The sequence below is a fragment of the Alosa sapidissima genome, chromosome 11, assembly GCF_018492685.1.
Source record: "Alosa sapidissima isolate fAloSap1 chromosome 11, fAloSap1.pri, whole genome shotgun sequence".
NCBI lineage: Eukaryota > Metazoa > Chordata > Actinopteri > Clupeiformes > Clupeidae > Alosa > Alosa sapidissima.
In genome coordinates, this window is record NC_055967.1 from 10,752,195 (window position 1) to 10,767,673 (window position 15,479).

Sequence of the window (15,479 nt, forward strand, 5' to 3'; positions counted from 1 at the left end):
TGTAATTTTAAAGTCCGTAAAAAGGAATGTCCATCACAGCTTAATATGCCACAAATAAATGTAGCATAAGGGATTTTGGATTGCCCATATTTGTCAAGCAAACATTTTGATATAATTTTGAGTTGATGAAAAATGTAAAAATTGAATTGACTTTAGATGGCATGTTTTTTTTTATTTTTTAAAAACGGCAACGAAATTGTGAATTTCCAGAGCGTGTTACTCCACACTCGGCAATCGACTCCTACTGACTTTCCCCTAAAGACGCCAGCTGCAGCAGCAACATTTCCGGAAAGGTACTGGCTTGATGAAATTCATTCTGGACTCTCTATCCGACCACATAAAGACCTCGGGATACTTCGGTTTGGCTTTAGGGACCCTCTACTCACTACGTAAGTGTAATGTTGTTTGGAACTGTAGAAGAGGTATAAAAATAGCGTTTTGTAGCGGCGAAATGACTTACCCTGGTCACTTCCAGGCTAACGAGTTTTGACTAAAAACGGTAAAATCGAACTTTCTCAAAACACATCCGAATGACATGATTTTGATGTCAACTCAACGTATGTACTCCCAATCATCCGTAAATTGATCTAAAGTGCATTTTACTCCGGATAATTCCTTTAACATCACACACAGAAAACTAAAAAAGTCCTTATAGAACAGTAAAGCAGTGAAGCAGTCTTTACAGTGTATAGCAGTGTCCATGTATAGAGGTGCAGTAGTTTAAACAAAGCTGTGTGTTTTACATAACTCTTTCTAATACATGGGGGGAAAGAGGAATAAGGAACAGCTGTAGGTATTAGAATAGTGAAAAATAGGCCTGAATCACACCCACACCTTCACAAGGGCCTCTGGTGTCGTTGCTATGGTTTCTGAATCCTTTTGGACAGGTGCAGGTGTAGCTGCCAGGTGTGTTTGTGCAGGTGCCATCTGGGCCACAATCAGGAGGACTCACAACACACTCATGTTGGCACAACGCGGCGCTTTTATCTCCAGAAAACAGATTCTTGATGGTGATCTGCAAAGTAGTAGCTACTCATTGACATTTCAACAGTTCTTGTGAAAAATGTTACTTCATGGTGACAAAGAAAAAAACTGCTGTTGTTGCCTCATTCTGTGGTCCTCTTTGGTTTTGTTGACATTCAGCTGGAGACAGTTTGCCTGACACCAGGCAGTCAGCTTCTTCACCTCCTCCAAAAAGGCAGTCTCATTGTTGTTAGAGATGAGGCCCAGGCCAGGACTACTGTATCATCAGCAAACTTAACGATGGTTTCCATTTTGAGTTTTACTGGTCAACTGCCAGAACAAGGTTCTGTGTGAATTATTTTCGGATGAGTTTGGGCAAAGACCGGGCGGTGGCGTCTCAGGTGTTTTGTGGGCTGGGAAGGTCAAACACAACAGGGGGGTTGGTGGGCTTATACATGAGTGTGCAGATAGAGGAGTTGATAAACGTTGTGTAGCCATCCGTCATGATACCATATGCTGGGGTGAAGAGTAAAAGAGAAGGAGATAAAGACAGATATAACAATTGAGTCACTGTACAATGTCATTTTTGGTACAGAGATAATTTAAATACCCTTATTCGGTGGGTGCTTGCATTTCTTTAGGAGTGCGCTGTCTTGGTTTGTATAGAAATTAATATCAAGTGACACGTGTAAAAGGGCGAAAATAGGGTAACTTTCCAATATCTGTACTTGTACTCTGCACAATGACAATAAAGTTTAATCTAATCTAATTTAATCTAATCTAATCTAATCTAATCAGTGCTATCTTCAGGCTGAGGGGCACCAGCACTCTATTGCTGCTCACCCTCATGGATGTGGCCGAAAGCATGCAGCTTGGGACGAACTCTCTTCTGGACTGTGTTGAGAAGGTCCACGCAGCCTACCCTCTCCTTAGCTATGTGGATAGAGTCCCCAAAGCCTAAGGACATAATCAGGTCATAGAAATTAGCACTGTATTCAACATATAATTTTGGTTTAAAATTGACATAACATAAAAAGCATGGAAAATCCTTTAAGACAGTCGGACAAAAAAAAGAAGGATGGCAATTTTTATACAAATGTGTCTTAAGGCTTGATTTAGAAATCTAGCCTTAAATCTAGCCACTGATGGAGCCAAGCTTTGGAAGGGAGGCTGTTCCAGAGCTTGGGTGCTCTGACTGCAACAGATCAGTCACTACTAGTTGATAGTCTCCATTCTGGGACAGCTAAAAGGTTGGAGGATCTGAGTGGTCTAGACTGGCTGTCAATCATAGAGTGCCCGCGTTATGTATAGCTCCGGGCACGCTGATGGTTGGCAGCCTGGCGAGAGGGGGGCGGAACACCAGACACGGGTCACTGTGTGTTAATGCCTGTTCATTGTGTTTTGCTAATAAACAAGTTAACTGAACTCTGGCATGTGGTGAGACGTTACAATATAATCAGGTGCCAGTCCATCTAAAGCCTTGTAGGTATTTAGGCGTGCATCAAGACCACCTTTTCCAGAATTTTGGAGATAAAAAGGCAATTTAGACATAAGATGAAAGTTTTTTAGAATGAAAGGATCAAGGTCAGGTTTCTTTAGGAGGGTAGTATTAAGCAATATTGAGAAAATTACCCAGGGGTGGGCCATGTGTCATGAGGATGTCGATGTCTTTGGGGATCTGGTTCCACTTGTCCAGCAGAGCCTGACCACGAGGTAAGTTAAAGCCCCAGTTGCAAAACCAGGGGGTCCTACGAGAAAAACAATGGAGGAGAGGTATAGCTATATAGTGTAATTACTACAGCTACTCCGCAGACTGTTGTATAAGTAAGTATACTCTTTTAATCCCCTGAGGGAAATCTGGTCTCTGCATTTATTCCAATCCGTGAATTAGTGAAACACACACAGCATACAGTGAGGTGAAGCACACACTAAACCGGAGCAGTGAGCTGCCTGCTACAGCGATACTCGGGGAGCAGTGAGGGGTTAGGTGCCTTGCTCAAGGGCACTTCAGCCGTGGATGTGGGCATGGGAGAGCGGTGCTCAACCACTTCCCCTGCCCACATTTTTCCTACTGGTCAGGGATCGAACCGGCAGCCCTTCGGTTACGAGCCCGAGGCCCTAACCAGTAGGTCATGGCTGCCTCAACAACTTTTGAACAAGCCTACAGATGGGCATGTACATGTATAAAAACCAGTTGCACAACTGCAGAACGGTCCTGTTTAAAAAGCATTGCACATGTGTTGCTATACGTTAACTGGTTCAGCTAAAGTTGAAATATGATTACTTGTGTGCTTTTACCTTCTGGCAAAGCCCATGGCTTTGAGCTACTCACCAAGGTGTACCATATATCCTGAATCCCTTGACAGTGATTTCTGAGTCTTGGAGGTAAATACAGTTTGTGAGCAGGGACTCAACATTTTCACAGTCCTCAAGCTTCAACTTTGTTAAGCGTACATCATTCTGCATGGTCATCTTCATCATAAAGTCCTTATCAAAGGTCAGCTCATGGTTCCCAGCGATGACGACCTTGGTCTCATAAGGTAAACTACCTGCAGGCCATTTGGAATAAAAATGGAAGAGTATTTCAAATTGATTTTAAATGTGTTGTGAATTGCTCCTAAACAGTATGGGGTGTTCATAAACGAAAGCAATGATGATTGACATGATTGCACACACACACTCATGCACCCACACACAAACACTCATAAACACACACACTTACACACGCACGCACACACACACATAAACGCACGCACACACACACACACACACACACAAACGCACACGCACACACATAAAGACACATGCACACATATGCAGGCATGCACACATTCACCACACAGGCACGTACACACTCAGACACAAGCACATACATACATAAAGACACACATGCAAGCACGCACACGCACATAAACGCATGCACGCATGCATTAGATTCAACTTTATCGTCATTGTGCAGAGTACAAGTACAGAGACAACGAAATGCAGTTTGTGTCTAACCAGAAGTGCAAAAAGCAGAAAAGTGCAATGTGATATACAAAGTATAGACAGGTGGTGCATAGACAGAATAAGAAATATAGTTTGATGGGGGCTAGTTCGTTGGATGTCACCGGGATGCAGAGCTAGAGTTCAGTAGGTAGACAGCCACAGGAAAGAAGCTTCCTCTAAACCGGCTAGTTCGGGTGCGGAGAGACCTGTAACGCCTCCCAAAGGGGAGTGGGGTGAACAGTCTGTGGTTGGGGTGAGAACAGTCTTTGATGATGCTGCGTGCTTTATGCAAGCAATGCTTGCCCTGGATGACCCTCTGCAGTGCTTTCCGGTCATGGGCAGAGCAGTTGCCATACCAGACTGTGACACAGTTGGTGAGGATGCTCTTGATGGTGCAGCGGTAGAAGTTCACCAGGATCTGAGGATGGAGCTTCTTTAGTCTCCTCAGAAAGAAGAGACGCTGGTGAGCCTTTCTGATCAGGGTAGAGGTGTTGAGGGTCCAAGAGAAGTCCTCAGAGATGTGGACACCCAGAAACTTGAAGCTGGTGACACGCTCCACCTCAGTCCCATTGATAAGAATGGGTGTGTGTGTGCTAGCTTTAGACTTCCTGAAGTCCACAATAAGCTCTTTGGTCTTCTTGGTGTTGAGAGCCAGGTTGTTATCAGTGCACCGCGATGTTAGGTGCTGGACCTCCTCCCTGTAGGCCGTCTCATCGTTGTTGCTGATGAGACCAATCACCGTAGTGTGGTCTGCAAACTTGACAATGGTGTTAGAGCCATGTACAGGTGTGCAGTCGTGGGTGAAGAGGGAGTAAAGGAGAGGGCTCAGCACACATCCCTTTGGTACGCCAGTGTTCAGGGTGATGGTTGAGGATGTGCGATTATCTAACCTAACAGACTGAGGTCTGTTGGGTATAAAGTCCAGAATCCAGTTACAGAGAGAGGTATTGATGCCCAGTTCACTGAGTTTGGTGACCAGTTTGGAGGGGATGATGGTGTTGAATGCTGAACTAAAGTCAATGAACAACATTCTCACGTAGGTCAAGGTGGGACAGGGCAGAGTGAAGTGCCGTAGAGATGGCATCCTCTGTGCTCCTGTTCTGATGGTAGGCGGATTGGAAGGGGTCCAGTGAGGGTGGTAAGCAGATCTTGAGGTGGGCCAGGACCAGCCTCTCAAAGCACTTCATGATGATGAGGGTGAGTGCAACTAGACGGAAGTAATTAAGGCTTGTTGCAGTGGAGTGTTTTGGCACCGGCACGATGGAGGTGGTTTTAAAGCACGCGGGAACAGCTGCCTGGGCTAGTGACAGATTAAAACCTCAGTCAGCTGCACTGCACAGGCCCTGAGTTTGCGTCTGGGGATACCATCAGGACCAGCATGCATGCACGCACGCACACACACACAGGCACGCAAGCATGCACAATCACACACATAAATGCACTCACACGCACACACATCAGACACGAACAAATGCACAGGCACATGCACACACACACACACGCACGCACGCACTCACACGCACACACTCAATTACATTCACAAAAGTTGCAAGATTAGGGCATGGAGTAGAAGATTGAGACAAATTGACAAGCGTGATTAATTTTTTGGTGAGTGTGCAGGATTGAGCGGCTTTCATATTTTGTACCGCTATGCTGTACATCTTGTTTTGATATACAGTTCGTCATGTGATGAATGAAAAGTCTGCAGCCATGTCACCAGGAAACTGGTTTGCCACTATGTTAGTGTACAGAGCCCTTCCCACTGGCAAAGATACAGTAGGTGTGGAGAAGGACGCAGAGCTGTGGGCAGACTGTAAATTTGATTAAATTTGATGTAAGCCATTTATTGTGACGCGAGCCATTTATCACAGCAACAAGTTCTAGTCATGTGTGATGTGAACTACATGAACAATTCAACAGAGAAAAATGGGTTTGATTTTGGACACATTTTGCATCCATAGGGTCCATAACCTTCTTATTATTGTACACCACTTTGGACAAGTGTCTGCCAAGAATCATCACCATATAACCATACTGGACAACTTGGCAGCTTTGTAAATTAGTTGGACATTATACTGTCTGCTGTTCCAATGGATACATGTTCATTATTAATCCTTTGCGATTTTAATATTCATTTGGATAACTTATCTTCAGTTGACTTTGTGTCCCTACAGTACTTGCCTCATTTAATATCACACACGTCCACAGTCCTCCTACTCACAAGGCTGGTAAGGATCTTGATATAATTCTGCTATGTAACTGTACTACAGACAATGTTATGGTTAATCCATTACATGTATTGGATCATTACTTTATTAGATTTTCTGTGCATCTCCTGGATAACCAAGCAGCTCTTCCTCTTACAGTTTTGTTCCGGCGTAACCTCAGAAGCCTCTCAAGCGACCATTTTACAACATTAATGACAGCTTTACCTTCTCCGAGCTCATTCTTGTCACTTGAGGCTACAGAGACTCTTTACAATACACTATCATCCTGTCTGAATACATGGAATGCATCCATGTCCTCTTTCCACAAGACCTACTCGTTCTAATTCCCATCACCCATGGCTGACAAACAATACACGCTCAGTATGAAAGGAACTTAGAGCTGCTGAGAAGAAATGGCGCAAATCCGTAGATGCAAATGATCTTAGTAACTACCAGTCTTTGCTATCATCTTTTTCATCCACTGTTACACTTGCAAAAAATGCATACTATCAGAGCAAGACTAAGAGTGCCACTCTATGCAGTCTGGTTTCAAGAGTGGTCATTCTACTGAAACTGCTCTTCTGTCTGTGACTGAAGCATTGAGAGTAGCTAAGTCCTCTGCTCAGTCATTATGCCTTAAGGATATTTCAGTCTGGATGAAAGATCGGCACCTTCACCTTAATCTTTCAAAAACAGAGCTTTTGGTGTTTCAGCTAAAACAGCTATACCGCAACAGATTAACATCCAGCTTGACTCATCTTCACTGACCCCAACTAGATCAGCACGTGACTTGGGCGTCATAATTGATGACAGACTTAACTTTTCTGAGTATGTAGCCTCAATTGCAAAATCATGTCGGTTTGTCCTTTACAACATTAGGAAGATCAGACCTTATTTCCAACAAGAGTCCACACAGGATCTGCTCTCTGCTATTTTAATTCTAACACGTTGGTAATGTTAATGTCATACAGTCTGTCAAAGGAAACCAGTGCAAATCGGGTAACAGCAAGTGCCCCACTTTAACCCCTGAATAAAACAATAGTTAAATTAACAGTCAACAGCTTTAAAAAAGTTGGTAAAACTACATTAAGGAGAATAGCAATAATAAACAATAATGTCAATGCAATCAATAGCCTAATGAAAATAAACGATGGAAATAAAGAAATACTATAATATACTACAATATAATATACAAACCATAACTCCTAAGAGGACATGTGTTCTCTTTGGCTGATTGAACATCAGGCGTGCTGCAGAATTCTGAATCAGTTGTAATGATCAAGCAGGCAGGCCAGTTAACAGTGAATTACAATAGTCTAGTTTAGAGATAACCATGGCCTGTACAAGAAGTTGTGTAGATCTTGTGTCAGATAAGGTCTGATCTTCCTAATGTTGTAAAGGACAAACCGACATGTAATATCAATAACAAACAATAAATAATTAAATGGATAGATAGCCTACATAACATAACATTTGTATTAACTAAGAATAAATTACTTTCATTTAAGGCATCCTGTTGTTCTTGTCTTATCTGATATTACATTTGAGTTAAGAGACTGTACCAAGCTATCATATACAGTGCTCTCCACCACAATTATTTTCACTAAAAAAAAAAAAACAATCTTCTAGTAGTTTATCTTAGGCTCACAATGGAAACGATGAGAAAAAGCCCAAATCTACATGGAAACTACCTCATCTACCTCACCATAAATATTTTCCACAATTATTGGCATCCATACATGTAATACTTTGTAAAGCCATGTTTTGCAAATAAAACAGCCCCAGTCCTCTCCTATAATAATACAGTGCTTGGATATTTCCACTTTTCTGCTTTTATAAATGGAATCTTGATCAATTTAATTTGCCCTTTTTGACAATAATTTACAAAAATCCCCTCTTTAATGTCAAAGTGAAAGCAGATTTCTACAAAGTAATGTTAATAAATGAAAAATATTTAATGCAAAATAATTGATAAAGATTCCATTTATTATAGCAATAATAGCGAAAATATCCAAAGGGGGGGAATACTTTTTATAGGCCCTGTATCTCCTAAAGTTGGAGAATACAGTGCTGGGGATCTGAGATCATTCCTCTTGACAGAATCACTTCAAAGCGAACAGGTAAGAAAAATGAAGCTCTGCAAACTTTTCAGCTGTTGTCTACCGGTCTGAAAGAAGAAGCACAAGAATGAGAGGGTTGACACCAGCAAGATGAAGCAAAGGAAGGAGGCTAAGCGCCTCAAGAAGGAGATGGCAGACAGGAGGAGAAAGGAGGACCTTGAGATGGACATCTCCAAGCTGTAGAGTGTGGAGACTGTGGTAATGTCTCTAAATGAGGTGAAGGATGGACCTGCAGACAGACTTAAATTTGAAAATGCAGTGATCGCTATCCACCATGCTGAGACTGTTCAGCAACCTGTCACAAGTGTGATCAATTTTGAGTCATGTTTAATGTATGGCATTTGTGCTTTCTTTGTGTTTACCTTTTGCCACTTGTGGTTACCATTATGCATCACAATGCAAAATGTGTTTTACTGCATGAGAATGTGTTTAGAGTTGTGCAAAAAGAGTCTATGAGATTGGCAATTTGTGTTTTTAAACATGTGTTTTATAATTATATGAAAACTGTTTAAGGTTTTGCCAAAAGGGTGATCGATTCAAGAAATGTGTTCAGGCAACTGAGAATTTGGTTCAGAGAGAATGTGTTCTAGAAATTGTTAAAAACTGTATTATTACTGCTTCACATTACACATTTGAAGTCTGAGTATTCATTACATGAAGAGATCTTTATGATCTTATGGGCTTATAAATGGCACATCCAAACGGAGGCTATCAGATAGGCTACAAGTGGCATAGTATAATATTATTGACCAATGCAAATGAATGACACAGCACAACTCTTATCTCCAGAAAACAGATTCTTGATGGTGATCTGCAGTATCACCATCAACAGTTCAACATTTCAACAGTTCTTGTGAGAAATGTTGCTTCATGGTGACTGAGAAACTAATGAGTAATGCTGTTGTCTAACTGCTCTTTGCTGGTCATGACAAGCAACACTCTTTCAAAAACACTGCAATGACCAGACCAATCCACCCTAAAGTAGCAGGATCACCAACCATCTTGCTGAAACCTGCAATGGGCCAAGCAGCCAAGATAATAACCCAGTGTTAAAAAAAAAAAAAAAACTCAAGCAGACTACAGTTGGCTGATGAAAAAACATAATTATCATCAATGACAATCAGAGTATGATGAGGGGTGTGTGTGTGGGCAGAGAGGAAAAAAGCGATGTGTCTATCAGTGGTGCGTGGGTCTGTTCACAAGCGACCCCATGCCTAGGGTTGCCAACTTCCTCAACCCCAAATGAGGGACACTTCACTTCCAATGCGGGACCCCCCCCCCCCCAAAAAAATATATAATTATATATATAATTCAGATGGTAATGATGATAAAGTAATTTTGCGATTTGATGCTGATGGTGCACTGTCACTTTAAGAGCATTGTCTACACGGTATTTATATTTTGCCAGCTCCATTCAAATATAGTCTATATCCACACTCTAACATTGTTTGTGCCGCCTATAGCACAATATTAACAATGATAAGTATATTAAGTTGGTATAAACAATCTTCATTCCTATGGAAATAGAAGTATGTAATGATGCTAGCTTGATATTTTCTGTTTGCAATTAAAAGTGAATTATGAACCGATAGCCACCTAGCTATCTGAGTGGAAAGTGCTTCAATTGGCATAGCCTATTCATGTAAATGCTTAGTTTAAAGGAAACGGATTATTCGATCACAGTCCAAATCACAGTGCCTGCAGCCTATGTCAAAGTGCCCTCACATTTTATAAATGGTCAGTAGGGGAGACCGGGTATGGTTGTAACATGGGGAGAGTTGTAACATCACCAATTCCACCAATCAGGGATAAGATATGAGCCATGTGACAGTTTCTGACTGCTCAGACTTCCTTAACGATCACACATGGACATTTTCAAGTTGTTAGTGCCATTTATCCCGGAGTAAGGAGAAAAATTCAACATCTGAGGTAAGAAAGTAACTTTTTTTTTTTTTCTTTTTTTTTTTCTAGTGCTTTTACCATTGTAGATACAGTTGTATGAGTTACATCAGGTCAAACTATAGTTTCTCTAGTAAAGAATGGTGTAGCTCTCTCTTGCTAATGTCAAAGCACCATGCTAATACAGCTAGCTAAACAATGGATGACAGTGGTGGGGTAGGTTGTAACACAATTTTTGAATATGTTACAACCTGTGGAATGGGGTTAGTAGACCCATTTAATGTCTGTTTAATTTCATCTTTGTGTGTGTGACTGTTCAGCCCTCTCTCTCTTTCCATGAGAGACACAAATACATACACACACAAAAGTATAAACGCTGTGGTTTTTATATTTAGTTTAAAACGTTAATATGATCTTCATTCTCTATGTGAAGAACGGATTGTATGGTATACAATATGTTGGTGAATCTATTTTCACACCTTGTGTACCCTGTTTATGCAATAAATCAGTATATCAAATGGAATTCCATTGTTTTTCTGCATTTTTTTGTACCTGTTACAATCTACCCCAATAGGTGTTACAATCTACCCCAGTAGTGGGGTAGGTTGTAACAAAGGTACACACTGTATTTGTCATAATCTCACAAATTCTGTAATATAGTTGAAGAGATTTAAATGGTTGCCACTTGTAGTAGACAAATGTGGTTACTTTGCCAAAAAGTTCCAGAACTGTAGCTTTAAAAGAAATGGTAGTTTTAGGTGCTGAAGAAAAATGTGTTACAACCATACCCGGTCTCCCCTAGCCTAGTGTGAACCAGATAACTCCGCAATCTCCTCGCGTTGTTTTTGTTGTTCTCATGATATCTTTTTAAAAGTGTCTTGTATTAAAAAGGTGAAGTCAATTACCAACAATGACAAGCCAGCTGGAAACTTCCAGCCTCTCTCCCTCTCGTTCCCAATTAAAACGACTATATACTTGCTATCTACTGTAGAAGTTTCGTACCATTCTGGGAATTATTAGTGGGGTAATTTACGAGATACTAAGTTGGTTCCATTAGCACCTGCAGAAAGTCATTAGTTTCTGTTCCATTAGCACCTGCAGAAAGTCATTAGTTTCTGACAGCGCTACTCGACCAGGGTTCGACCAAGGGAAAACAGGTTCTGGGAGGGTGTTTGGCTCTGGGTCATGGTGCAAAGGACCCTAGAGTGAAATTACTCCGAACCATCGCTTTAAGTTTCAATGAATACCTTTTCTCCTTGGGACAGGCCCGTTTGAGTCTTGGAAAATACTTTTCCATTTGCATCGGGTTTGAGATGATTAGAACTTAGCAGTCAATTTGAATGCAACAGTTTTGAACAAATTTGTGCAGGGTGCTAATGATGCTAACCGGATTTAATAGCAATTTAGCCAGTTGTCTTGCACGATTGTGAATGTTTGGATTACATGCACTCTGAGGAGGGATGCGCCTGTTGAGAGGGAGAGAGACAGAGTGCACAGGGCAAGGACTTATTGAGTCTGTGTTGAGGTAGGCCTACTTCTATCGCCTACTCTGGTAGAGTTGCACATACTAGCTACAATGCAAGATATATTTAGCCTATTTATTTATGGACAAAGTAAGGCGGGAGGTCTGTGTTGCTTTTAATTATCGAATGTTCTATCGAATGTATTTTTTATTGATATTGATTACATATCTATTGCGATACATATCGCTATTGTTTTATCATTTATTCTCCTGTGTGAGACCTGGGAATGGAAAAGTACAGGTATGACATGTCTGTTGAGTCGTTTATAGAAGAAATAGGTCTACTTGACCACATTCCAGTGGCAGAACACCAGCCTAGCCATATTAGGCCTACTTCATAACAGTAAAGATGACATTATCATGCAAAACCTTTTAGTTGTCTGTGAAATGATGGCTCAGGAAGCAGAGAAGATGTAAGTCCTTACCTAGCCAGTCATTAAACTTCTTCACCTCGGATGGCAGGCCCAGCTCTGTGAAGTCACCCGTGTGGAGCAGGACGTCACCGTACGGCATCTGGATGCCATCTGTCCTTGAGTGTGTGTCCGAGATGCAAACGAAACGAGTGTGACCTGCAGGCTTGGGGGCATCGTAGGGGGTGGGCTCCACCCTAGTTTTAATCAAATAAAAAAGACCAACAACTTAACGTCCTGACCTACTTCTACATTCATCTTCGTCAGCATTAGACCCATGTGGTAGCCTAGGTCACTTTTGGCTAGTTCAGGTCGGGAGGATTTTTCACCCTCTCAAGCTAATAGTTGTCTAGCCTTGTAATGTTTTCTAACAATTAGATGTTTACACCTGCTGGCCAACTGTGAATACATTTCGTTTCATTTCTAGGTAAGAGCAGCAGAGTGTATTTGAAACCTATGATTAGTGTGACCAACCCCACAGGTGAAAGAGACACTGTTAACAGAATAATCAACAGCAGTCATAACTGACCTCAATTAGTACACCAATAAGGAGAGTTGTCAGCTCTGGTACAGTTTTCAGTTTTGAGGTCCACATACTAAAGAGTCATCTGATGTCAGACAAAGACTACAGATACTGTACACACACACACACACACACATGCAGTATGTACAATACCCTCCAGAATTATTGGCAGCTTTGGTAAAGTTGACTGAAAACAGGTATATATATATAAAAAAAAAAAACAATAGCCTTGAAGGGAAGCAAATGTATTCAGAGAAAAAGGAAAATCTCATAAAGAAATAAATATGTTTAACAAAAACAAGTTGCCCACAATTATTGGAAAATCTTTTCTTTAAGTTAATTAGAATGTCTGTGAACTTTCAGAAGTAGTTCATGACTTTCTATTTCACTAAGGCATGACAATAAAGTGACCAAATAATTTTAATTAAATCCCCAAGTCATTTTTCAACATCGGAAAGACAAGAGGATACACTAAATTTAATTAAAAATGAAGTGTGTTGACATTTGTAAGGTTCTAATCAACTGGAAATGTGACAAACATGCTTGGACAAAGACCCATGGTTATCTTGCCTCCACCTACAGTATGGAGGATGATAAGATAGGCAAAAAAATCTTTAAGAACCACTGTTGAGGAGTTATAGGAAAAGGATCATCTTGGTGTCACTATGTCCCCCAAAACATCTTCAAAAGAGACCTCACTGCTATAGATTATTTAGAGGGCATGTCAGGTAAAAGCCTTTCCAGTCATTTAATTACAAAAGTAAATGGCAGGAGTTACTGAATGGAACAGTGGCTTTGTCTGGCAGTGTGGTCTATTGGTAGATTAAATGAAAATTGCGCTTTTTGGCAAGAAACACTTTAGGTGGGTTTGGCCTACATAGAAGAATGACCATATTGAAAAGAATGCCATGCCTAATTAGAATTATGGTGGAGGGGCTGTTTTTATTCCTAAAGGCCTTGGGAAACGTATTAAGGTGCATGCTATCATGAACCCCAAGACCTGAACAATTTCAAAGGATCTGTCAATCTCTGCCAAGACTCTAAAAGTGGGTCGTGATTGGATCATTCATCAGCTCAATGAACCAAAACAAACATCCAGACCAAAACAAAAATGGTTTACTGAACACAAAATCAGGCTTTGGCCATTGCCATCTCAAAAACTGTGGGGTGAGTCAAAGAGGAGAATACACAAGCGTGGACCTAGAAATCTGGACGATCTGGGGAGGTTGTGTAAAGATAAATGGTCTTAAATCCTTTGCTTTGTATTCTCCAACTTTATGGGCTGTCATAGGAGAATATTACAATTTGTTTTATTGGCAAAGGAGACTTAAGAAGGTATTACAAGCAGGGGTGCCAATAATTGTGAGTGTGTTTTTGTTAAATATATATACTTTTTTTTTCATTTTGAGCAGATCTTCAATGAAACCAGTGACTTATGCCTTGTTTGACTTGTAAATGTGTTCAGGGTAGAAAGTGCGCTGACACTGTGTGTGAAAGAACTTACAACTTGAGATGTGGCAGCTGGAAGCGGCTCTTGTTGTAGTGGGTGAAAGCTTGCATGGGGTTGGTGCTGTACTTATCCACCAAGACTGCACTGCCCGGGGAGGAGGCCCTCTGACCCATAGCTTGGTTGAATGGGGCATGGGCTGATCAGAGAGGCCAGGCTTCCAGCTCATGCCAGAATACCATCCAGTTTGGCTATCACTCTGCAAAACCACACGTGTCATAACACTTTACTCAAATGAGTTTGAATGGAGAAGTCTTTATCTTCAAGCAAGACAAATACAAAGAGGTTAGTCTCAACCTTAAAATTCATAAATGTATCTATCATTAGACTTATCATTCTGTGTTTTGTTATTATTATATGCGTGATCACATGCTCAATTTTACTAGACCCAAATGATGATGGTCCTACGTGCAGTTTTCGAGATAAGCTCAAATGGTCACTCATTTCAACCAAGTAATGGCCACAACAGGATTTCGCAATTTAGACTTACAGTAACTTCACCGACGACATCTTTTCTTTTTACTACACTACTCAAACGGATTTTGCTCAGACCTCCTTGCAAGTGAGAAAGTCTGTATGCTAGACCCGCACATTTCATTCTACCTGTTTTCACTTTGTAAACACCAGAGTGACACCTCACACTGTAAAATGATTAGTCCTATAAAGTGATTAGGCTTAGCCTACGCTACGCAACTGTGGACATTAAACATGGCCTCTTGCCTGCCTGCTAGATTGGCATGGCTAGGCTACTTGACAAATTATTTCAAACTAATCGGGAGGACACGATAGCCTACCTACCTACTATCCGCTTTCTAATGTTATACCTTGCACGCGCGTTTTCCTCTGGATAGCTGGATACCCTTTTCTGCGATCCGGATATACTGTAGGCTACTGTAGGCTAGCCTATGACGTGAAACAAAGTCTCTGATGAAAGCGCTCTGCCCGCCCGATATATCGTGGGGAACAAGATAGTTAGATTGATTCGATTCGATACTTTAACAGGCACTTTAAGCAGAGAAAAAAATAATCAATCCCCTCCTTAAAATGTGTATGGTCTCTCCGCGACACAGAACATGGATTTACGGACATCAGGAAGTGGGAGGGAACCAGAGTGTTGGGTTTGGGGTGGAGCATCCCTGCGTATTCTGTATCGTTGCATTAAATATGAATATGTATTTCTGAATTTACCACTTTTGAGATATCTTTAAACTACGTTTTGTCTGAAGGGTGCCCTTCAGATTTATTTTGGTGCCATAGGTCCCAAAGTTGCTTGATGTAGGCAGAGGTGGGCACAAATACATCAAAACATTTTGTTACAAATTACAAATACTGGCTCATGG

At 41.2% G+C, this 15,479-nt stretch overlaps 1 protein-coding gene across 3 annotated transcripts; it reads right to left on the bottom strand.

The window, feature by feature from the left end:
* Positions 1–733: 733 nt before the first annotated feature.
* On the bottom strand, positions 734–15,233 carry LOC121724277 (metallophosphoesterase MPPED2-like). 3 transcript variants are annotated; one of them, XM_042110718.1, is made up of 7 exons: positions 14,942–15,233; positions 14,137–14,338; positions 12,125–12,306; positions 3,296–3,512; positions 2,596–2,711; positions 1,807–1,920; positions 734–1,479 (listed from the first exon to the last, which is right to left on the bottom strand). In XM_042110718.1, the coding sequence occupies exons 2-7, from the start codon at positions 14,253–14,255 to the stop codon at positions 1,361–1,363; spliced, it is 867 nt and encodes a 288-aa protein (XP_041966652.1). In that variant the 5' UTR covers positions 14,256–14,338; positions 14,942–15,233; the 3' UTR covers positions 734–1,360. The 3 variants fall into 3 exon arrangements, with proteins under 3 accessions (XP_041966652.1, XP_041966653.1, XP_041966651.1); XM_042110719.1 differs by having other exon boundaries at positions 14,938–15,233; XM_042110717.1 differs by having other exon boundaries at positions 736–1,479; positions 14,964–15,233.
* Positions 15,234–15,479: the final 246 nt, after the last annotated feature.

What these genes read in the sequence shown, in the direction of transcription:
- LOC121724277 (XM_042110718.1), bottom strand. Translation starts at nt 14,255, where the DNA reads ATGGGTCAGAGGGCCTCCTCCCCGGGCAGTGCAGTCTTGGTGGATAAG. An exon ending in CAGCTGCCACATCTCAAGTT is followed by an intron (nt 12,307 to 14,136) that starts GTAAGTTCTTTC and finishes GATTAAAACTAG; the next exon opens with GGTGGAGCCCACCCCCTACG. An exon ending in TTTCGGCCACATCCATGAGG is followed by an intron (nt 1,480 to 1,806) that starts GTGAGCAGCAAT and finishes TCTTCACCCCAG; the next exon opens with CATATGGTATCATGACGGAT.